The 23,476-nt window shown below is 52.4% G+C and overlaps 3 protein-coding genes and 1 non-coding gene across 27 annotated transcripts in view; 2 read left to right on the top strand and 2 right to left on the bottom strand.

Moving 5' to 3' along the window:
- Nucleotides 1-9,817, top strand: part of LOC1281570 (myotubularin-related protein 3) — a 34,173-nt gene extending 24,356 nt beyond the window's left edge. For 14 of the 16 annotated variants that reach the window (XM_061643537.1, XM_061643538.1, XM_061643539.1 and 11 more), the window contains 8 exons: nucleotides 55-620; nucleotides 692-1,584; nucleotides 3,071-3,612; nucleotides 3,706-4,214; nucleotides 4,294-4,480; nucleotides 4,555-4,671; nucleotides 5,511-6,437; nucleotides 7,030-9,817. In XM_061643537.1, coding sequence (XP_061499521.1) covers nucleotides 55-620; nucleotides 692-1,584; nucleotides 3,071-3,612; nucleotides 3,706-4,214; nucleotides 4,294-4,480; nucleotides 4,555-4,671; nucleotides 5,511-6,437; nucleotides 7,030-7,701 — 4,413 coding nt within the window. In that variant the 3' untranslated portion in view covers nucleotides 7,702-9,817. Of the gene's footprint in view, nucleotides 1-54; nucleotides 621-691; nucleotides 1,585-3,070; nucleotides 3,613-3,705; nucleotides 4,215-4,293; nucleotides 4,481-4,554; nucleotides 4,672-5,176; nucleotides 6,438-7,029 lie in introns of those variants that run through there. The other 2 variants (XM_061643550.1, XM_061643549.1) reach the window with 2 other exon arrangements.
- Nucleotides 6,692-6,764, bottom strand: Trnam-cau (transfer RNA methionine (anticodon CAU)). Its single transcript has one exon. It is a non-coding gene; the product is annotated as a tRNA-Met (tRNA).
- Nucleotides 9,818-10,741: 924 nt separating the features above from the next.
- LOC1281569 (5-oxoprolinase) lies at nucleotides 10,742-16,621 on the top strand. 2 transcript variants are annotated; one of them, XM_061643551.1, is made up of 4 exons: nucleotides 10,742-10,957; nucleotides 11,038-11,307; nucleotides 11,363-11,851; nucleotides 12,284-16,621. In XM_061643551.1, exons 3-4 carry the CDS (start codon nucleotides 11,495-11,497, stop codon nucleotides 15,959-15,961), a joined length of 4,035 nt encoding a protein of 1,344 aa, XP_061499535.1. In that variant the 5' UTR covers nucleotides 10,742-10,957; nucleotides 11,038-11,307; nucleotides 11,363-11,494; the 3' UTR covers nucleotides 15,962-16,621. The 2 variants fall into 2 exon arrangements, with proteins under 2 accessions (XP_061499535.1, XP_321495.3); XM_321495.5 differs by having other exon boundaries at nucleotides 10,764-10,957; nucleotides 11,376-11,851.
- A 1,384-nt stretch (nucleotides 16,622-18,005) lies between these two features.
- LOC1281566 (uncharacterized) overlaps nucleotides 18,006-23,476 on the bottom strand; it is an 86,425-nt gene continuing 80,954 nt past the window's right edge. For 7 of the 8 annotated variants that reach the window (XM_061643529.1, XM_061643527.1, XM_061643530.1 and 4 more), the window contains exon 15: nucleotides 18,699-23,430. In XM_061643529.1, coding sequence (XP_061499513.1) covers nucleotides 20,708-23,430 — 2,723 coding nt within the window. In that variant the 3' untranslated portion in view covers nucleotides 18,699-20,707. Of the gene's footprint in view, nucleotides 18,455-18,698; nucleotides 23,431-23,476 lie in introns of those variants that run through there. The other variant, XM_061643534.1, reaches the window with a different exon arrangement.

Raw genomic sequence — 23,476 nt, forward strand, 5'->3', positions numbered from 1 at the left:
CGAATGGACGCCGCTTTTAACACACTTTTTGCTTGCTTTTCGCCCCTTTCTTAGATCAAACTAGCGCAACATTCGCACTCGTGCCTGTTTGGAACGTTCCTGTGCAACACGGTGAAGGAGCGGCAGGAAAACAGCGTCCCCGATCGTACGTTCTCCGTGTGGCCTTTCCTATCCGGTCCGATCTACAAGAACCACCTGTACATGCCGAACCGCGAACGCGTCCTGTGGCCGGCGCACAACGTGCGCGATCTGCGCCTCTGGACGGAAGTGTACCTGGGCAGCTGGGGAGGCCACAATCAACCGTCGGCCTCCGAGGTGGCCGACTATCCAACGGCAAGCGTGCCGACCGGCGGTGCGGATGTCGTCGTACCCGGTGCGGTCGGTGTGAGAAGTATCGGGCCCGGTGTGGTGGAATCGACTGCTAGTATCGCCGTCGGCATTGGATCGACCTCTGTGGATGCTGTAGGCGATGCGATGGCCAGCTCATCGCCGGCCAGCTGCAGCCCGGAGCAGAACGGATCGATGACGAAGACGCGCTCGTACAGCGATATCAAGGAGGCGACCTCAGGTGGCGTCATGGCGCGTCGCTCAAGCGATCCAAGCATGACCCTAGATCCAAGGTAAGTCGCGCGCAGCATTGGCGCCGGTGGAAAAGATTTGACTGCAGCAGCATTGATTTTCCCCTTTGCAGCATTATCAATAGAACGGGCGGTCCAGCGACGCTCAACCTCTCGCAGGAGGAAAGTTCAATCGACTCCAACCTCTCGTCCGACCGCGAGACCTCGCCCGATCTGCCCTCCATCGACGATCGCCTGTTGCATCGTGGCGTAACGGCCAGTTCCTTTATACAGCACGCCACCGAAAAGCTGCAAAGCCTCACGCAGGAGCTGAACCAATCGGACGAGGAGCTGGAGCAAGCCATCAAGAACCAGCGCAACCTACTAGCAGCTGGGCGCAGTCCTGCGCGCTGCCCTGCCGATACGAACGGCGACGCCGGGACTCCGGGCAACCCTCTCTCTTCCTCAACCTCCTCTAGTCTCTACCCTAACGGAAGCATTGGTGGCGTCAACAGTTTAGCGGCCGCCGCAGCAGCCACACTAATTCCAACCGCCACCACCAATGTTCGACCCTCCTTTACGACCACCAGCATCAGCAATGGTGCGACGACGCTGCAGCAGCAGCACGCTGGTAGCGAAGCAGGACACCCTTACCGCTTTCAACCCATCGTTCCGGAACTGCCAACGACGACGACGACGATGGATGTGTCGCGATGCTCGCCCAAGCTCGAGTGCCGGGAGTCGAGCAGCAGTCCAACGGCCAGGCAGCAGCAAAACGTTGTACTATGGCCGGACACGATCGACGAAAATACGGCTCGCATTATCAAAATCGAGTCGTACCACTCGTCCACGGTCGGTGGAAATAAGGACGTGCTGGACGGTGGTGGTGGTGGCGGTGGCGGTGGCGGTTTCCTGCACGGCTCAAATCGTACCGTCATCGGGCGGCCCGTCATGGCCGGCGACGACATGATGATGGAAAGCGTCGATCTGACCATCGGTGGATCCGACGACGGCAGCTTCGCTGGTGGTAAATACGATAAACTGTTCAAACTGATCAAACACTTTCTGCGGCGACACATATGAGATGAGCCGGCTGCTTTCGATTGCTGGAGAAATACAGACAGTGGCAGACAGCGTTGCTTCTGCCACGGAACATGCAGGGGTGCAATCGGCTGGTAAACTGACGCATGCGTTGGTTGTGTTTGATTGCACTTCAAAACAGTTTCCAATTTAAAGAGAACGAGCCCCTGAACTCCGGACGTTACGTTACCTTGCCATAAAGGGATAACTGAATCTCCGATTTTTCGTATCGTACGTCTGATATTTATGACAAAATCTTCAGGCACGATGGTGCGGACTCTTTCTTCGATTCGAGGTTTCGCTCTCGTTTTCTGCTCTCTTGCTCGAACGTGTGTTCATGACGAAGGATACATAGCAAACGGACCAAACGGTTTCAATGTGCGCAAAAATGTGTATATAAAAAAGAATTAGTCTTGCCTCGTAGTTGCGCACTGAAACATTAACAATTCGGTCGGGCGGTATAGTTAAGCAAAAATAAAACGAAAATCACTACACTCTTATCATAGGGAAAAATGTTAATCATGGGGAGAGAATGAAAGAAGGCAAATGGTCAAAGTTTGCAAACAAATGATCGCATCCCAATGCCAGACACTGGCGGTACTGACCAGGGGGACTATCTACTAATATTTGACCGCGTTTTTATTACCTTACCCTTATCACCGTGGGATGCCATCAATCCAGTAGTTAGTAGTACAAAAAAGAGGAGGGTACCGACACACGAATTGTATACATGCGAAATAAAACACAAAAAGAAAAACCAACAGCGACGAGCACAAAATTACACATACACGGATTAATCAAAGGCAAACATACAGTCCAAAGCATTTGGTGCGATTCCATGTTACCGATCTGGGTTTTTTTTTTAATTAGCATTCTTGGACAAGAGAACGTATTATACGTACAGAAGCAGCATTTTTTTTCTGCTCACTGATAATACATAAAAGAACGTGATTATGCGGAATGGGGGAAAAAATACAAGAGCTTTATTGATAAGTCAAATGGTTTTTTGTTTCAATTTCGCACATTACAATGAATTTCTAAATATTGATTGTAGCGGGATTGCTATAAAAAAGATTTGCTCAAATTGTGTAATTGTGGATTTACGACTACAATTATTGCACCACTTTCTTTTTCATACAAAAAGTGTATTGTGAGTAAATCTGCGCTGAGTTTTCGTTAGTGTCTGTTATGTTTCCTTAAAGGAATAGGATTTTTTTTATATTGACCAGTTATCTAGCATATAGTTTAAAATATGTGATTTATTAGACTGAATGAAAACATCAAAGGCCAGAATAATTATTTAAGATTTTGATCAACAATATCTGTACAGCAATCGAAAGCACAACTCGTTTTTTGTAAATGTTTATATAAGAAATTTGAAAAATCACATCGAAATGTATGTAACACATTCGTTTTTTTTTCTATCTTTTTAGACAAAACACACTCCGCCTCGCCAAACCGCCTAGAATCGCCCGGTCTGAACGAGAGCTCGCTTAGTCCCAATCTGTGGCACGGATCGATAGAAACCAGTACGGACACACTGGTGCCAGTCGATCAATATCCTCCACCGTTGGGACCGATCGATACAAGCGCTCTAAGCACGCACCACGAGCAAAATCTGCTGCCTACCTCTCATTCGTTAGCGGGAGGCAAGGCAACGCAAGGCACCGGTACGGCAGATGGCGGTGACGCGGCCCGGGACGTACGTGAGCGACGGAAGTCATCACTACTATCAACGCAAGAGCGGGAGGGAAGTCACTGCGGTGTCAGCGGTGGCGGTAGTATTAGTTTAGCCGTAGGAAACAGTGATAGCAGTCAGCTGAGTCTTGTTAATGGTAAAGGATCGGAAGCGACGACGGCGCCAAGCGACAACGCAGGCGGGGCCGAGGTCACGGGCGATAGCTGTGCCGCCAAAGCTCAGACTGGTGATAGTAATGGATGTGATTTTACTAGTGATAGTCATGATTACGATAGGGTAAGTGGACGATTTCGCACCGTGCATGGTGTGTGGTGTGGTGCTTAGAGAAGATGCCTTTTATTAATAGACCACGATTAACTTGGCTTGCAGAAATTATCAAATCAATCAACGCTGGCGTTGACCGGCGATACGCTACCAAAAGATCAACCTGATTATGGCAACCAGCAGCAGCAGCCTCAGGACTCTACATTGGGAAATGATCGTGGGGGAGGAGAAGGTGGAGGAAGTCGATCAGTTCCGCCATCAACCTTCGCCCAGAACAGCAATTCCAGCAACTGCAGTAGCGTTAACTACAATAAACTAAAAGCAAACAATGGCTTGTCGACGACGACGGTACCCCCGCCGCTGTCCGGGACGGGACAAACCACCACTAACAGCAACCTGCTCACCTCGATGATGCTGATGGACGAAAGCATCATCATCCAGCCACAGTTCCAGCAGCTTGAAATCAATGGCAAACAGCCGCCGAACGACGGTGGCGGTGCTGCTGCTGCTGCTGCAGGCGGCGGATACCCTCCATTAATGCCACAGCGACGAAGAAGAAACTCGTCCAACTCGAAGCACGACCTGATGAGTCCCTGCAAACCAACCAATGGAAGGTAAAAGGAGGGGAAATAACTAAAAGAGAAAGTCCATCGGAGTAAGGATGTTAATCGACGCTCTCTTCCATTCTTCCAGTTTATCCCCAAGTGCCACACATTCCCGGTTCTCGACGCCGGGCGCCCGGTCACTGCCACTAACACCACCGAGTGTACCGTACGCGTCGGATAGGCCACCGGTAGCGACCTTCTCCTGTCCGGACGGGTTGGCCCACGCCCTCTCCGAGCAGAACCTACGCCTCCAGCAGATCGTTTACGAACATCGGGTAAGCGAGGGTGTAGCAGAAGAATAGTTGTGTGAATCAAGCTAATAACAACAACTCCTTCACGTGTCTTCCAGCTGCGCGAGGAAGCGTTACAGCGCGAGCTGTACGCGACGCGGTTAGCATTGCTGAAGAAAACCTGCCAGAACTGTTGTAGCAGCAGCGCCCAGCCACAGTACGGCAATGACGATCCGGTGAGTAACATTATCCGGGGGAATGTGGGCCACGAGGACCCACGCAATCAACCATTTACTGGCAATCTCCTCGTAAAATTGGGAAACAATATAAAAATGGGTCATTTCTTTCGGTGTCCTGCGTTTGGAACTGTGCTTTTGGACGACAGCTGCTGCGTGCAAACGAGAAGAGAGAGAGAGAGGCATGACGCTTTTGTTTTTTTTAGTTGCTTTAACAGCTTACCAAAATTACCATCTGAACGAAAAGAACCATTCTTTTGGGACGAAGCCTTCCGCACATAAGGCTTAATAAGTCCGTTCATGCGCGCTATCGCCACAGCTTGCTTGCTTCTGTGAACCATCATCCCTGCTGGACTGCTTCTTTTGGAATGCTCTGTTAATGAACACACGAGGGACGACCATAAAAGGAGGGACGCGGCCTGATCCCGTCGAGGAGTGAAATTTTAACACCCGCTTTCGTTTCCCATCTCTTTTCATGGATCTCTGTTGTTCCACGAAAAACAAGCCACCTTCACCCTGCTGCTGTTGGCTTTGCGAGCGACAAAATTTACGCTAAATGACTACTACTACTACTACTACTACTACCACCACAAGCGTGTAAACTTGTCATGGTCCTGGCTGCGCTACTACCACTACTTACCTTGCCACCTTCTCCACCTACCACTTTCTTCTCTCCTGTTGCCGACTGTGCCTAACTGTTGTTGCAAGTCCATATTCACCATTAACTGGCATGAGTCAGCCAGCCGCCCTCGTGCCCTCTGTTTGTACTACAAACCGTTTCTCACAGTGTACCAAATCCTATTCAATACCCACAAACCCCCCCCACCCCTCACATCTAGGTGCCGGTGAGCATTTCCATTACCAGTGTTGCTGCTTTCACTACTACCGCAACTGCCACGTCCGCGATAGAAGACCGCGTCGCCATGGTCGACGGCACACGCAGCAGCAACCACAGTATCGACAACAGCCAACGCGCCGGAAGTGATTGTATGGGCACTATCACCTCCATTAGTACCACTGCCACCACGACCGTCACGGCCACCACTGCTGAAGGTGTCGTCACTGGCATGTCCGCAGCCGGCAGTGCCTGGTTGGGAGCTTCCGTCTACGGTCTGCTGTCCGAGGCGGCCCCAGAACCAGACAGCGGTAACCATATTTTGCTATTTTCCGATGAGGAGAACGAAGTAGAAAAGGACAAGGAGAAAGAGAGCATGGCTGGTAGTAGCGTAACGGCCGCGAAGGAACGTTGCCTGTATGAAGCCGTACTGAAGCACAATCATCGCTTGGCGCACAACGTGCGAATGTGGCGTACCGTGCGCCAGTTCCTGGAGCGTACAAGACAGAAGCGAATGGCTGTCTGTCCTCCGTCGGTGGTTCTAGCAAGGGAAGCGTTCAAGCATCCGTCCGAGTCCTTCTCCCTGGAGGATCCTATCAGCGAGTACTACGCCGATAGTAGTGATGTTGAGGGCGAAAGCGAGTGTAGTAGCAGTCGTAGTAGTATCATAGAGGAAACTGCTAGCCAAGTTGACATGAGAGGCCGGAAAGGCACAAACAGCAGCCCGTATGATGGGACTACTACTATCATCATCCATGACTCCGAAGATGAAAAAGATGTTGACATTATAGTTAGTGGCAGTGGTGGTGGTGGTGGTGGTGGTGGTGGTGGCGGCGAAGAAGATGGCAGTGATAAAGAGGAAGACGATGATGATGATGATGGTGAAGAGGATGATGTTGAGAATGATGATCCGGAACTATCCTCCCAACTGGTCAGTGATGGATTTTGCATAGACTTTTTATACTGTTTTTACTGCCTGCTTCGTTGCATGTTGACTAACATCTTTCACTCCGCCATCAACTAATACGGGTCTTCTAACCCCGTCCTTTGAATTGGTCCAAAAATGCTCTCTCATCCCTTCAAAAACCTAACCCTTGTTGAAATCAAAATTATTGTTTCGATTGAAGGGAGGTGTGTGTGCAAAATTGTGGGAGAAAATTGATGGGAATGAGAAAAAAAGTTTGCTGCCCCGAGTGAGGATCGAACTCACGACCTTAAGATTATGAGACTTACGCGCTACCGACTGCGCTATCGAGGCTGTGTGTGAGAGGAGGGGATAGAACGTAAACAGGTTCTCCAGAACATACGCATTCGGCGCTGAACTTCAGAATGAATCGAAATGAACCTAAATTCGGATGAACGTTGGTCATGTTCATTTGTTGTGAATTTGTGCTATTTAGAACGTTCGCGCATTTATACTAATACATTTTGATATCTCTGTCTCTGTTTAGTGGGATTTCGATACGTTTTCGCACCAAATACTAATCATGTTTCGTCGCTTCGCCTTCCCTATTTCTTTCAAGATGGTAGATTCGATGAACGAAAACGCGTCCAACTGCTCGTGGGAAGCGGTCGACGACCGTAGCGCACCGTCGTCGGGCGCCAACTCCTCGCAGCAGATGCAGTACAGCAGCAGCGGTGTCGGGGGCAGCACCAGCGTGCTGTGGGTGCCGGACCACGCGGTCACCCGGTGCACCACGTGCCAGACGGTGTTTTGGATCGGGCTGCGCAAGCATCACTGCCGCTCGTGCGGCCAGATCTTTTGTGCGGAGTGTTCCGACTATACGGCCCACCTGCCCGAGGAGCGGCTGTACCAACCGGTTCGACTGTGTGGCCCCTGCTACCAGCGGATCTCATCCATGACGGTTCCTGCTACCAGTTCCGTTTCCACCACCGGTGGCAGCAGTAGTACGATGGTGTCCTCCGCCGTGAGCAACAGTGTCGTAGCAACCGGCCAGGCAGTGAACAACGGCACAAGCAACAATAACAACGCACTGGGCGAAGATGGCGGCAATGCGTCGTTTCTGCAGCACCGAACGAACGTGACGGCGGCCGCGGCAGCCAGCATGATGATGCGCGATCGGATCACTAGCATGAGCCAGATCCAGTCGTTGCTGGCGACCGAATGCAGCTCGGAAGCATCGCGCGCTAGTGAGAGCTGCTGCAAGCAGAATGTTACCGCCGCGACGAACTAATTTGCATTCTTCCCGTGTCGAATCTGACCTGCGTGTCTGCCTCCCCACCCAGAAGGGGAGTGTACGTGTGTGTGTGTTTTTATTAGGAGCAGGGGATGGATTAAAGAAGAAGTAGGAAGCGTTTTAAAAAAAAGGTTACGAGTGCCAACACGCAACAGCTGACTCACACACACATACATTAATTGTTACTTTTTGTATAATCACAACAATTACCGCCACCTCGTTTGTTTTATCATTTATGCTTTCCATGTTTTGTACACATCATCACACACGTAGACAGACACACTTATCTTACCTCTAATAACTTATCATACGTTTTACCTGTTTGTTTGACTTGTTTTACAGATTCTTTACACGGTCGTCGGATAAGTGTTAGTCACTTTATTTCCTTAAGTAAATAATTGTTCCCCTTATTTAAACGTTGAACAACAAGCTTTCTTGCTGCATCCGTTTGTTAAGCTATTTCAAAGAATATGTTTACCAAGCAGCGTGCGTGGAGTTTTTTGTTTCGAAAAGCGGGATTAATGCTTTGTGATTGATTTGTGACCTTTCTATTGCTCTAAACAAAACAAAAACGCGAAGACGCAAGGGGATAAGGGAGAGAAGAGAGAGAAAGAGAGGGAAAAAACATATAAATAATCAAACGGAAGAATTAGGTTTGGTAGGATGTAACAGGGGGAAAAGGGGCGTGAAGCAAAACGGTGTAAGGAAAATCAATGCTATATATCTTATTGTAAAATATACATATAATGAACATTTCTATCTGCGATAGAGGTGTGGGTGGGAAAAAAACAATTGGACTGGAGGAGGAGGAGGGAGTGGTAGTGTAGTAGCGGACTGAGACACGAGCGAAGGTGGAATGAGAAATCGGATCCATCACACACCGTTTAGGGACTTGTGTTGATTCGGAAGCAACCAATATAAAATAGAGATGAAAAATGTAGTTTCACTGAAATCAATGCCCAAGCATGAGACTCTAAGCCGCCCCCTCCCAAGCCAAGCCAAGCAAAGCCTCTAGGAAAAGAAAAGTTAGGCAGTTAGAGAAGCAATTAATACGGACATTGATGAAACATTGCCTCCTTATGCTCCGAGATACGGTAGAAAAGTTTATCAGCAACACAAGCATACATACATATTATCCATAAACGCCCTCAACAATAATGAAAATCCGCATGGCAAAAGCAACACAAAGTGTATGGAAAATACGATTCGATCGAGCAGGAACATATATATAAAGAGAGAAAAAGAGAGAGCAGAAGAACAATATACACAAATAATTAATTAAGCATTAAGCAATGCAAACCATTTAAGAAAGATTATATGTATACATGTATATGAAGACAAGCATAGCTAACAAAACAAAGGGTAGATGTAAACATTTGCAACCACAATAACAAAAAAAAGCAAAACGGCATACGAAAGGGAAAAATGCAACACAGGACATCGGAAGAGAGTAGAGATTTTAAAAACAATAACAATGCAAACTCTGCAGCTGCACGTGGGGACACGCGCGCCCCCGCATCCTTGCAGCATAAGAGGAGGAAGAGAGCAGAACGAATGCATACGTAGTTAAAGCGTGGTGTAGTGTGTAGCTGACTAAAATCTAACCTCAAACGAAAGTGGACTAGCAAGTAGCAGCAACGATGAGGCGCGATGCCCGTCCTCCCCCACACTCACACTCTATTGCGCACGAAATGCGGAGGCTACGCAAACGCAAACACACATCACTTTGCTTCCCTTGTCGGAGAGTGAGAATTGTTCAGTCGGTTTGGTTTTGTTTCAGTTTCCGGTTTGTTTAATTTTACCCACCAACCAACCAGCAACCAGCAAATGTGTAATCTCGCGACATTGATGTATCCGTATCATTTTAGTATACACTACTACCCACCAGCCAAACTAACCAACTCATGCAATTGTTCAGACAGCAAAATACTAAAATTCACCAAACCATCACAATATAATTCCCCACACAAGCAACGGCATCACTGAAGAGAGAGAGAGAGAGAGAGAGTCTACCTTAAAACCTAGCGGCGCAGCGTAAATTGTAGTACCTATCGTATGTGCAAACAAAAACAGAATATTGAAATACAAACTGCAAACGAATAATTATATGCGATGCCGCTGGATTTGTTTTTTTTTTTAGCTTTTACAGCGCTAATTTTTGGTCTAAATTCATGATGACAAAGCTGTAGTGGAATTGTGCAGGTTTACTTATCAGATGCAGATCAGAAAAAGCAGTTCACCTCAAAGAACCTGTCGCGACGGACGAAGCTGGGACTATATAGTACCTATATAGTACCAGTGCTCACATACGCCTCTGAGACATGGACACTGTCCAAATCTGACGAAACCCTCTTAGCCGCGTTCGAGAGGAAGATGCTCAGAAGGATACTTGGCCCCGTATGTGTGGAAGGACAATGGATGAGCCGCTATAATGACGAGCTATACGAGATGTACGGCGACCTCACTGTCGTACAGCGTATAAAGCTCGCCAGGCTCCGGTGGGCTGGCCATGTTATACGCATGGAAACGGACGACCCAGCCCGTAAAGTCTTTTTAGGCCGTCCACAAGGACAGAGGAGGCGTGGTAGGCCCAAATTGAGGTGGCAAGATGGCGTGGAGGCGTCCGCCATTAAGGCCGGGATAACGGACTGGCAGACGAAGGCGCGAGACCGTGAGCGGTTTCGGACACTCCTGAGGCAGGCCAAGACCGCAAAGCGGTTGTAGCGCCGGATAAGTAGGTAAGTAAGTACTTATCAGATGCACATAATAATGTAGCTTCATTCTAGTAGGTTTCATTAGTATTTATTGTATTATTTGGTTCAATATAAAATTTAATTCAATTTGCTCGAAATTATTATTTTTTTTTATAATTACAACACCCTAATTCATGATCTAATACAATATAATGAGTATTAGTGTAGACATTTTCATTTTTAAAGCAATAAGGATGAAGGACAAAAATACTTTCCCGCACATGGCGCTGCCGAATGTTTGTCGCGTACTGTACAAACCCAAACAAAAACATCTTTGACAGAACGATAGATAACACACACACACAGACACACACTCGCACACACAAGCTTCTTCGCATCAAAATAGACAGCAACAGAGAGAGAGTGCAGAAACACTGTTGCTTGGAAGGAGATCAAACCCGGTCAAAGGGTGACGAAAAAGGGTAGACGCGAAAACGCTCACTCTTCCATCAAGTGTGTCCCTGTGCAAACAACTGTATCGAAGCCGCAGCTACGCAAAGGTAAGAAATTGTGTGAAGAAAAAACAGTGTGCAACAGTAAAGTGATGTGTTTTCTTCTCTCTTTGCATACTCCTCCACAGGGACTATTGATTGTGTAGGCAAGAGCTGTAGCGCTACAGACGAAGAAGGTCCAGTGTCCGCCGTGATGATGATTCCCTTTGCATAATAATCATCCACACACACACACACACACTATCAAAAGGGGAGGGAACTGTGCTGATACTGGCGTTGGTGTGTATTCCGACATTCCCGGACGTGTCGTTTTTTCATTCCAATCCCAGCGCATCCTCTCGTCTGCCTCCGTGGTTGCTTCGTCTTGCTTGGGAGCCGCCTGAAGTACATATATCGAGGTAGGCTTTGTTTTGCTTGTCTTATCTCGTTTGACACACCGTCTAATGTGTGTAGTGCTCTGTTTCAGATTGTGTGTCCCGGCTGGTCGCTTTGTGCCTGCGCGTCTAATCAGTCCTCTTAGTGCGCTCTGCCGGGGCTGAACAGAACGTGCGAAGAAAACAACACTAGTGCCAAAAACACAGCGAAATGGAGGCTGGAAAGTACAACTTTGCCATCGACCGTGGCGGCACCTTCACGGATGTGCTGTGCATTACGCCCGACCGTACGGTGCGCACGCTGAAGCTGCTGTCCGTCGATCCGGCCAACTATCCGGACGCACCGACCGAGGGCATCCGGCGCATACTGCAGCAGGAGACGGGTCGTGCGCTGACGGTGGACGGGCTGATCGACACCGGGCTGATCGGGTGGGTGCGGATGGGCACTACCGTGGCCACGAACGCGCTGCTCGAGCGGGCCGGCGATCCGGTGGCACTGATCGTGAACCGGGGCTTCCGGGATTTGCTGCAGATTGGCAATCAGGCGAGACCGAACATTTTCCAGCTGGTGAGTATGGGGAGGGGGGCCGTTTCAGTCCGCATAGTCATACATATATTTGTATGCATTATTATGCATTTTTCTTGGACCGCATCCATGGCCCGAATTGAAAGCATTTAGCGTTTAGAGCTGGGGGAGAGAAGAGGCGTGACTCTTCTGACACCTTCTTGTCAGCTCGCCAAAAGTCGTTGATGAGAAGCGGCTGCTTATCTGCCTGTGTCTCTGTTTGACAAAGTGTTTGCTTCTGCTGCTGTCGGAAGCCAAGATGATATCGCAATCCGGCCCGTTGCTATAAATTAAATCTATCAGTCTGTTCTGTCTGCCATTGGCTCTAATCTTGGATCTTCCATCCTCCTACAACGTGCTTTGTTTCCACAAGAGTGCACGACAACGGCAGTTCCTGTTTCACTTACCACCACCGTTCTTTCCCTTCCATTTCAGAACATCCAAAAACCGGCCAACCTGTATCGGGAGGTGATTGAGATTGATGCCCGCCTTGTGCCGGCCCAGGAAGCATCCTGTCAGCTCGGGGAAGCCTCCGCCGGCTGGCGGCGGCTCACAGGTGCGGCCGATTCCACCTACCTGGAAATGGTGCCGCTGGACGAGCAGGATCTGCGGTCCAAGCTGGAGGAGGTACGGGCCGCCGGCATCAACTCGCTCGCCATCGTGCTCGCGCACAGCTACGCCTGCCCCGAGCACGAGCTGTGCGTCGGCCGGATCGCCCAAGAGCTCGGCTTCCAGCACGTCACGCTGTCGCATCAGGCGATGCCCATGTGCCGGCTCGTTGCCCGCGGGTTCACTGCCTGCGCGGAAGCGTACCTAACGCCCCACGTCGAGCGCTATCTGGACGGATTCCGGAGCGGGTTTCGGGATCAGCTGCGCGGCGCCGACGTGCTGTTTATGCAGAGCGACGGTGGCCTCACGAGGATGGAACACTTCCGTGGCGCTCGTGCCATTCTAAGCGGTCCGGCCGGTGGTGTCGTGGGGTACGCAGTGACCGGGATGCGCGATGCCGGGGACGATGACCCAGCAGCCGGTCCGCCACCACCGCTGATCGGGTTCGATATGGGCGGCACGTCGACGGACGTGTCGCGGTACGCGGGAACGTACGAGCACGTGATCGAGAGTACGACGGCAGGCGTTACGATACAGGCGCCCCAGCTCGACATCAACACGGTGGCGGCGGGCGGCGGCTCGAGACTGTTCTTCCGCTCCGGGCTGTTTGTCGTTGGGCCAGAGTCGGCCGGCGCCCACCCGGGACCCACCTGCTATCGCAAGGGTGGCCCGCTGACCGTGACCGATGCGAACCTCATCCTCGGTCGGCTGCTGCCCGAGTACTTCCCGGCCATTTTCGGCCCGAACGAGAACGAACCGCTCGATTACGAGGCGACGCGGGCCGCGTTCGAGGAGCTGCGCATGGAAATCAACGAACATTTGGCGTCGGCCGGGGAGGAGGCCGGCGGTGGTCCACTGTCGCTCGAGCAAGTGGCGATGGGTTTCGTGCGCGTCGCCAACGAAGCCATGTGCCGGCCGATCCGGGCGCTGACGCAGGCCCGCGGGTACGACACGTCGCGCCACGTGCTGGCCTGCTTCGGTGGGGCGGGCGGTCAGCACGCGTGCAGCATTGCCCGCCAGCTCGGCATGGCGCGTGTGGTGATGCACAAGTACGCCGGCATACTGTCCGCGTACGGGATGGCGCTGGCGGACGTGGTGTACGAGACGCAGGAGCCCTGCGGGCTGGAACTCTGCCCCGACAATCGAGCGGCGCTGAAGGAGCGGCTCCACGCGCTGTCGGCGCGCTGCGTGGAGCAGCTGGAAGCGCAAGGGTTCGCGCTGGCGGACGAAGGATCGATCAGCCTCGAGCCGTACCTGCACCTGCGCTACGAGGGCACGGACTGTGCGCTGATGTGCGCTCCGGACCGGGTCGTCGAGAATGCGGACCACACCGTGTACGGGTTCGGCGACTTTGGGCGCACGTTCCGCGACCGCTACCGGAGCGAGTTTGGCTTCGTGCTGGAGGGCCGACGCATCCTGGTGGACGATATTCGCGTGCGCGGCTGTGGCCGGGCGTCCCTCTTCACCGAGCCGGACATCGCGGAGGCGACGGGACCGATCTATCCGGAGAAGACGACCGTGGCGTACTTCGAGGAGGGCAGTGGACAGGCGCCGCCCGGTCGACTCGTCACGCCCGTGTACGACTGTGCCAAGCTGCGGTACGGCCATCGGGTGGATGGGCCGGCCATCCTCATCGACCGCCTATCCACGATCGTGATCGAGCCGGGATCGCGGGCGCTCGTTACCCGGCGCGGCGATTTGACGATCGAAATCGGCACCGGCGCTGCAGCACGGCCGCGGGTCGACGAACGGCTGGACGCGGTGCAGCTGAGCATCTTCAACCATCGGTTCATGAGCATTGCCGAGCAGATGGGGCGCGTGCTGCAGCGCACCTCCATCTCGACCAACATCAAGGAGCGGCTCGACTTCTCCTGCGCCCTGTTCGGCCCGGACGGTGGGCTCGTCTCGAACGCTCCGCACATCCCGGTCCATCTCGGCGCGATGCAGGAAACGGTCCAGTATCAGTTGCGCCGGCGCGGTGGCACCCTGAAGCCGGGCGACGTGCTGCTTTCGAACCATCCGCAGGCCGGCGGGTCCCATCTGCCCGACCTGACCGTCATTACGCCCGTGTTTGCGCCCGGTGAAGCGCTGCCGGTGTTTTTCGTCGCGTCGCGTGGCCACCATGCCGACATTGGCGGGATAACGCCCGGCTCGATGCCGCCGCACTCGACGTCACTCGCCCAGGAGGGAGCCGCCTTCAAGTCGTTCCTGCTCGTGGACGGCGGCGTGTTCCAGGAGGAAGCGATCGTGGCCCGGCTGACGCGCCCCGCGCCCGGTGTCCCCGGGGCGGCCGGCACGCGCAACCTCTCCGACAATCTGTCCGACCTGCGCGCCCAGATTGCGGCCAACCAGAAGGGCATCCAGCTCGTGTCGGAGCTGATCGACGCGTACGGGCTGTCGGTGGTGCAGGCGTACATGGGCCACATGCAGCAGAACGCCGAGCTGGCGGTGCGCGACATGCTGCGCACGATCGCGCAGGAAGCGCGCGAACGCACCGGGTCGGCCGTGCTCGAGGCGGAGCAGCAGATGGACGACGGGACGCCGATCCGGCTGGTGGTGCGCATCGACGAGCGGCACGGTTCGGCGGTGTGCGATTTCACCGGCACCGGGCCGGAGGTGAGCGGCAACTGTAACGCCCCGCGCGCCATCACCCTCTCCGCGCTGATCTACTGTCTGCGGTGCATGGTCGGGCACGATGTGCCGCTCAACCAGGGCTGTCTGGCGCCGATCGAGGTGATCATACCGCCCGGCTCCATCCTCGACCCGTCGGACGGGGCCGCCGTCGTCGGGGGCAATGTGCTGACGTCGCAGCGCGTCGTCGACACGGTGCTGGCCGCGTTCGGCACGTGCGCCGCGTCGCAGGGCTGCATGAACAACGTCACGATCGGGGACGAGGGCTGGGGCTACTACGAGACGGTCGCGGGTGGCAGTGGCGCCGGCCCGGGCTGGCACGGCACGGGCGGTGTGCACACGCACATGACCAACACGCGCATCACCGATCCGGAGATACTGGAGCTGCGCTATCCGATCGTGCTGCGCCGGTTTACGCTGCGCGAGGATGGTAGTGGTGGGGCGGGCCAGTTCCGCGGCGGGGAAGGCGTCCACCGGGAGCTGCTCTTCCGCAAACCGATGACGCTGTCTGTGCTGACCGAGCGGCGCACGCTGCGCCCGTACGGCATGGCGGGCGGCATGCCCGGCAAGCCGGGGCTGAATTTGCTGATCCGGGCCGGGCCGCGCGGGCAGCCGGGCCATCGGGCGGTCAACATCGGCGGCAAGACGGCGGTACAGGTCGGGCCGGGCGACATCTTCTCGATGAAGACGCCGGGCGGCGGCGGGTACGGCGTGCCGCTGGACGACGACGACGGACCGCGGCCGACGCTGAGCGACCAGCAGCAGCAGCGGCAGCTGGCGGCGGCGGCCGCCATCGTGTCGGTCGGCTCGTCCAAGGCGTTCATGGAGCGCGGCAGCGTGTATGAGTACCGGATGGCGCAGGAGTCGGTGTGATGGCACGAGATCGGCTTCAACTTTAACTTCTATCTCGTGCTGATCGTCGTGCTGCTGGTGATTGTGATCGTGATGTTTAAATAGCCTCCGGATACTGGTGGTGGTGGTGGTGGTGATGGATTGTTCGGACGACGTTCGGGCTTTCTACTGTCGTTCGACGCAGCCGACGGTGGTGTGTGGATGGAGCCAAGCCAAGGACAGCAGCAGCAGCAGGACGAGCAGCAAGAGGACGCCATTTAGCTGCGGCTGTAGTGTATGTGTTCGTAGAAGGAGAAGGCGCATCACATATTAACCCTTCTTTCCCTTCTCTCACTCTCTCGTTCTCTTACAATCTACCTATCTCTTTCACTCTTTCTCACATATACACACTTCGTCTCTTTCGTGTCAATTCCGTGTTCTTCCATAGTAGGCAGGCGTTGGTTGGGCCCAAAAGCGTGAGCCAAAGTAGTAGTAGTAGTAGTAGTGATAGAGAGAGAACGATTGGTGCAACTGCAATTATACTATTTACATACAAGCAAGCAGGGCGCGCGCGCGCGTGTGTGTGTTGTGTTTAGATAGAACTTTGTCCATTTTTCTGAAAAAAAAAACAAGCAAAAAAACAGAAAACAGACCAAACAGTGGTTGGGGTAGCTTTATTAGGGTTAGAATTTAGACGATTTTTCAACACAGACACAGACACATTTTCGCTCACGTCGTCACCTAGGATAACACAAGGTTTTCTTAGAAAACTCGGTAGCCAAATTTTATATACCTTCGCGTCCGTCGTGGTGTGTGTGTGTGTGCGTCAGTGTAGGTGCAACACCACACGCCTAATGCCTTTGTGAAAGTTAAACCCGAAACCGAAATATACGCACACAAAAAAACGTTTTTCTCATGTAGCTCAAATTCGATAACCAAAACCGACTACAACAAAAAACCAGTGCCATTGTGTGTGTGTGTTTTTTTAAATCCGATTTTTTTTTCGTTTCGTGTTTGTGTGTTAGTAGAACTTCTTTTACTTCACCGTTGAGTTTATTTGCCGATTTTAAACATTACCCTTTCTCTTATCCTGTAAACAAAGGTTTTTCTTGCGCGTGAAAATATAAAACTAAACACTGTTGAATAGACGAAAAAAAAAACAAATTAGTGAACTTCTCTGGGGAGAGATTGTAATTTACTAACGTTTGTTGAGCAACGACGCAGGAGGCCATTTTCATTCCGAGTGCTTCCCCGTTTTTGCCCGGCCTTGCCTGCTGCGATCGAAAACGTAAACTCACTCCTGGTAAATGTCCTGAAAAAACCCATTTTTTTCCTTCTTTCTTTTGCTCCTTCCTATCAATCTTTCATTCTCTCCCCGTTTTCCCCGCAACGTTTTAAGCCTTTCTCCTGTCACTCGCTCTTACTGTCAGTCTCTCTTCTTGTCTGTATTTCTAGCTATCTTTTTCGATCTATGTTTCTTTCACTTCCCTGTCCTCCTTGTTGTTTTGTTTTCTCGTTTTATTACAGCACAAATCATTGTTTCGCTTTGTTTCACTCGCATCTACTACTACTTTTATCTGCTCTGTTTATCTCACTCGCGCGTTTCGAGTTCTGGCTAGCTAATCTCTCTTCTCGACTTAAATTGCTTCCTGCTATGGGTTTTTTTTCCTTTCTTCCCTTTTTTCACTTTGTTTACACTTTTATTTGTTTGCGTTGACTTGTTTTGTAGACTTAGCTAGTTAGTTTTGTGCAATAATTCGATAATGATTCTACGTTCCCCCTTTCCCCCGACACACACTTGACAAATTACGTGTTTTAGTTAATTTTTGTTTTCTTTCTGCTGTTTTTGTGCTCTCTCTCTCTTTTAATGGTCTACTTTTCTCAACCGTACCTCACCACCACCCAGTTGGTGGCTGGCATGTGAACAAACAGAACAGAAACCCAAGACGCAAGCATGTGTACAAAGCCTCAGTGTCTTTGTGCCTGTAACTACTTGAAACACAAATCGTTTCTTCGGCATGGCGCCCAAGCACGTGCCGCCCCACGCCCCATGTGTGTGTGTGTGTGCATTTGTTTGTTACTCACATTGTTATTGTATCACAATTTTATTTGCCCTTTTATTTATTTTTTACACGCACCGACATCAAATGGGTTCGTTTCCCCCGTGTATGTGTGTCTGTGGGTCTGTGTTACACAAATGATAATGCTTTTGCTTTTTCTCCATTGCCCCCCTTCCTTTACACGCTGTTTACTAGCCTAGAGCGGTCCAACGCGCATTTGTCCAGCGCGATCCACCTTTTTATACAGTACAGTGTAGTTTTCCAGTAGTAAATCGAGTTAATCCTATTAGACACTGAACCTTCGAACCTTCGCCATCCTCTGTTGGCCTCCGTTTGCTGGCCATACCGAATTACTGCAATGCTAGCGGGGTTGCGGGTGCGGCACTGGCGCCTCCACCACCACCACTTCCGTTACTGTTTCCGTTCATCGTTTCCACTCCAGCCGGTGGTGAGGATTTGCTTGCTATCGTGTCGTCTGGAAGATGAAGAAGATGAAATGGAAATTTTAGCAACAAAAACACTAAAACACGAGACAAAAAAAACCCCAAACGAGAATGAGAGGAGCAGCACAGCAGTAGAGAGAAGGAAGAAAAAAGCAAACAAAAAAATTCAAAACAAATAACATCAATCAACAAAATGGAGAAAAAAACGACCCTAACACTTTCCGAACAGTTTCTCAAAAAAAAAAGAACAAAAAAAAAACAAAAAACAAAACAATATCTGCTGGTATGCTTTTTTGATTATTGTGTGTGTGTTCTTTCGTAACTGTCTGTCTGTCTGTCCCTTTGTTGTTTCCTCCTATCATTTACTTTTTATCCTTTTCTTTTTATCTTTCTTTCTTTCTCCCTACTCCTGTTGCTCTCTTTTTCTTGCTTTCATAATGCAATTTATTAGTTTTAATTAATTCATTGCTCTATCTACTACTTCTTGACGCTTCATTGCCCTTCTTTCTTTACTAAATTTGACCTTATCTTTTCCATTTCTTATTACACAGTCTACTGCGTGGTCCTTAACTACATACATTTTGCTGCTCTTTTGCTTCTCTTTTCCTTTCTCACTGGTCCTATCTATGCATGTATGCCTCTCTCTCTCTCTCTCTCTCTCTCTCTCTCTCTCTCTCTCTCTCTTCATTTTCCGCATTACTTCCCAATGTGCGCAGACAACCGTGTACTAATTGTAATTTATATATTTTAGAACTGACTTAATTTAACCAAAAAGAAAGGAAAAAAAGCAACAAAACAAAACGAAAAAAAACCTCTGTAAGGAAATGTGTTTGCGCTGTACTGTTTATTTTTGCTTTCCCTTTGTTTCCTGCCTGTTTCGCCTGTCTCTCTCTCTTTAATTTATTTTTTTTTAGAAAAGAATTAAAGCAACATTTCTTATCCTAACATGCCCTAGGTGTCCTCCCTTAGGTCAAGTGAATGTACATATCCTGATGCTTAAATTGTATTCGCATGTGCTTGTAGTTTCCTTTCATATTTCTCCCTTTTCTCTCAGCACATACAAACATGTGTAGATCTTTTTACAAGCATTAGCGATTAGCGATAGAGTAAACCATATAGAAGAAATAAAATAATATTATAATAGCGCTCATAATAAATGTAATGGAGGTGGTAGTGATAATAATCGTACAAGTTGCTCCCTAAACACACACTGTTTACATTCATCTCTAACAGTAGCCTTCCTCTCACTCTCGCTCTCTTCATCTTCTGAGAGGTTGAAAGAGAGGCAAAGTAAGAGAAGAAGCGAAAAAGTACGAATCGATCTAGTAGGATAGGGATATATTTGTGGTTCGGTTAACAGAGACACGCATAGCGTCGTATATTATATTGTCAGGTTCGTCCTTTCGTCGAGATGAAGCAACAAAGAGAGAGAGAGAGAAAGATTGAGTGAGTGAGTGAGCAATCGAGCAGTGTAAACACAGATAGAGAAAGGGTATCATTGTACTACTGTTTTCTCTCACTTCGTTTTCCCTTTCTTTCGCTCTTCTCTTCTTTGCATGGTTGCGTGTTTTCTTATTCTTTCTCTCTTTCCTAATTGCGCTTTACTTTCCTAGCCTACTTTTATCAACCTTATTTCTAAACCTCCAACTACTACTTTACCTAAATGTTGCCTTTCTTGTGTTGCCGTCCCTACCACGTTCTACTACCACGTGGTGTAGATGGATGGGAGAGATGGTGTGTTTGTGTGTATGTATGTGTGACACAGTTTTAAGAACACATCCTAAGATACACACGTTCACCACACAGGATGATGAATCGTTTGTCGTTGCATTAAACAAAAAAAGCGGACGAAGACAATCCAACAACGAAAGCGAGAAAGGATTCTACTCGTTATTGGGAGGGTATGTACAAACATATCTATTTTGCCGCTAAAAGTTTGTGCTCACAACTACTGCAAGGAAGCGCGTCTGATCGTTTTCCTTTTCTTTCCATCATATCATATCTCGCTCTACTCGTGTTAAGTCGTGTATGCCCCCTTTCTGTGAAGGTGTTTTGCTTGTCTCCTTCGTTCTCGCAAGAACTGCATGCAATTTAGTACAATTTCTGTTTTAAAAAGGACCTTTCCCTGTGCCTTTTTCTCTGTTTTTGCGTCAAAAGTTACAGATCCACCACTAAATGCAAGAGAGAGGGAGTTAGAGATAAAACCTCTTTTTTTGTTAGTAGACGCCGTCGGCCGTCCTTGTCCTGTCCTTCGTTTCGGGACCCCTACACTACACTATACTACACTATCTACTATCGCCTCCGGCTGCTCCCCGGGCACCATTGTTTAGTACGCTTTCGGCTTCCCCCTTCCGCTCGCTGGCACCGTGCAGCAGCGTGCCTTTCTTCCCATTTTCGGCACCAGCAGCAGCACCACCAGCACCTTCCGTCGCTGCGTCCGACACTGCGGGTCCGGACGTTCGTCTGTCGCGCTTGGACGTGGGTGGTGCTGGTGGTGCTGGGAGTGCCACTTCATCCAGTGCTGTTGCTGTGTCACCCTGTACTACACCGCCTCCACCCTTGCTATTACCTGTCGTCGGCGCCAGCGGGGCTGCGGTGGTGGCTGTTGGTGTGACCGCTCCGGCGTTGCTGTTCGGGATGGACGGTGATCGTCGCTCACGATTCCCGCTCAGTTCTGCCGGGCTGCCCGCACCACCGTCCGATCCGGCAGCCGCTTGATTGGCCTGTCCACCTCCACTGCCCGCATTGCCATTGCTGTTGACTGTCGAAGCCTTCTCGTGGTGCTGCTTGTCGAGCGTTCCGTTGTTCTCGCTCGGTCCATTATCGTTGGAAATAACGGACGCCGGTTCCTTGCCGTCGTCCTTCACCACATCAGACCGTTCCTCTTTCGACGTCACCATACCATCCTTGGAGGCTTCATCGCTGGCACTGCGTGAGACGGGGCGCGAGTCTGACAGTGGTGCCGTCGTGCTGCCTCCACCGCCGTTTGTTGTTTCGTGTGCTTCGGCACCTCCGGCTACCACGACCGGTGTTGCTACGCGCATCGCAGGACTGCCGCCGGTGCCCCCGGGTGAAGAGGATCCGGATCGCTTAATCACACCACCCGTCTCGTCCGCGCTGCTGGTCGACTTGATGACGTTCGTGCTGTTGTGCCCGTCGGCGACGACGGGTGAGCGCGATTTTGTGTCACCGTTCCGGTCCGCGGTGCTGCTGCTGTTGCTGCTGTTAATACTAGTGACGTTTGTACTATTTACACTGTGTTCCGTGGGTTGCACCCCGGCAGATGAGGCCGCCGCGGGCGCCGGTGGCAATGGTTGCTGCTGGGTGGGAGCAGCAGCCACCACTTGTGGCGGTTGCTCTAGACGATGCGTTGGTGGTGGTGGTCCCGTCGCCGCCGATGCCGCCCCCGGTCCTCGATGTTGCTGGGAGGAGGAGGACCGCTGCTGCTGCTCCTGGGATGCAGCGGCGGCCGCCGCCGCCGCCACCATCGCCGCATGATGCTGCAGATGGTGATGGTGGGCTGCGACCGCGGCCGCCTGATGGTGCGTGCTGGGCGGCGTTATGACCGCACTGCTACGCCCGCTCGCGCCGGGCGGATGCTGCGAGAGCTGGGGTTGCGTTTGGGCGCCCGGATGCGACCCGGGCGGCGGCTGTTGCGCCGCATGATGGTGCAGATGGTGCAGATGGTGACTGCCCGCACCGACGGGCGAGTGCGAGGACAGGGCCGAATGGGGATGGGGCGGCGCTTTGCTGCTGAGCGACAGTGGCGAAGCGGCGGCCATCGCGGCGGCAGTGTAGTACGGGTGCGGGGCGGCCGCACTGTTCGGGGTGTTGCTGCCGCCGCCGCCGCCGCCACTGCTGCTCGTGGCAACGATGGGCGAGGACGGGGAAGCACGGGTGGCCGGGTGCGGCGACGGATGGGTGGACGCGGATTTGCTCGACGTGAGGGCGAGCGGGGCGCCGTGCGGTGAGGTAAGATGATGGTGGGGCGAGGGCGACGCCAGATGGTGGCCGCCCGTCGGGGAGGACGACACGACCGCCACCGGCGACCCGCCCGCGGACAGATTGAGCGAACCGTGGGCGGGCGGTGGAATGTGACCGGCCAGGCTGAGGTTCTGCGCGTTGGCCAGCGCTGCCGTGTGGGACAGATTGAGCCCGCCGATGTGCGCCATCGACGAGTGGTACGAGCTCATCGTGGAGGCGATGCTGTGGCTGTAGGCGGCGGCCGCCGCCGCCAGGCTGGTCGGTATCGACGGGTGGCCCAGCGCACTGCCGGGCGGGGGCGGCTGCGGCACCATGCCCGCCGACGGGTGCGACAGATTGAGCGACGAGCCGGCCGGTGGCTGCGGCACCTGTGGCAGCCCCAGTCCCATGCTCAGCCCGAGCGACGGATGCAGGGGGTGGTGCGAGGGCAGCCCGAGCGGACCGCCCTGGGGCCGCATGCCCAGCCCGAGCGGTGCGGACAGACCGGGCGGCAGGCCGGGAATGGAGAAGAACGGCCGGGGCAGCGAGTGCGGCATCATGTGCATCATGCGCTCTCGCTCGCGCTCCCGCTCCCGCTCCCGTTCGCGCTCGCGGGCCGCTTCCCGTTCGCGTTCCTTCTCGCGCTGCTCGCGCTCCCGCTGCTCCTTCTCCCGCTGCTGCCGCTCGCGCTCCTCCTTCTCCCGCTGCTCCTTTTCGCGCTGCTCCTTCTCGCGCTGCTCCCGCTCGCGCTGCTCGCGCAGCTCGCGCTCCTTCTCGCGCTCGATCGCCGCCTCGCGCGCTTCCCGGGCCCGCTCCTCCTCGCGCAACCGAGCGGCCCGGTGCTCCTCCTCCAGCTTCATGCGCTCGTGTATGCTCTGCATGCCCATGCCGGGCAGCATGCCGTACAGGTTGGGCGGGTAGGGTAGCGACGGGTAGAGCGGGTGCCCTGCGGCCGAATGGTGGCTGGCCCGCAGCATCTGGTAGCGCGGATCGAGATAGATGGCCGGATCGTGGTACGCCAGTGCGGCCGGGTTGAAGAGATTTGCTGCAAATTGGAGGTAAAGATAAGGTTAAGTTTACGCTCTGTATCT

Source organism: Anopheles gambiae, chromosome 2 (genome assembly GCF_943734735.2).
Source record: "Anopheles gambiae chromosome 2, idAnoGambNW_F1_1, whole genome shotgun sequence".
Classification (NCBI taxonomy): Eukaryota; Metazoa; Arthropoda; class Insecta; order Diptera; family Culicidae; genus Anopheles; species Anopheles gambiae.

What these genes read in the sequence shown, in the direction of transcription:
- LOC1281569 (XM_061643551.1), top strand. Translation starts at nt 11,495, where the DNA reads ATGGAGGCTGGAAAGTACAACTTTGCCATCGACCGTGGCGGCACCTTC. An exon ending in GACCGAACATTTTCCAGCTG is followed by an intron (nt 11,852 to 12,283) that starts GTGAGTATGGGG and finishes CTTCCATTTCAG; the next exon opens with AACATCCAAAAACCGGCCAA.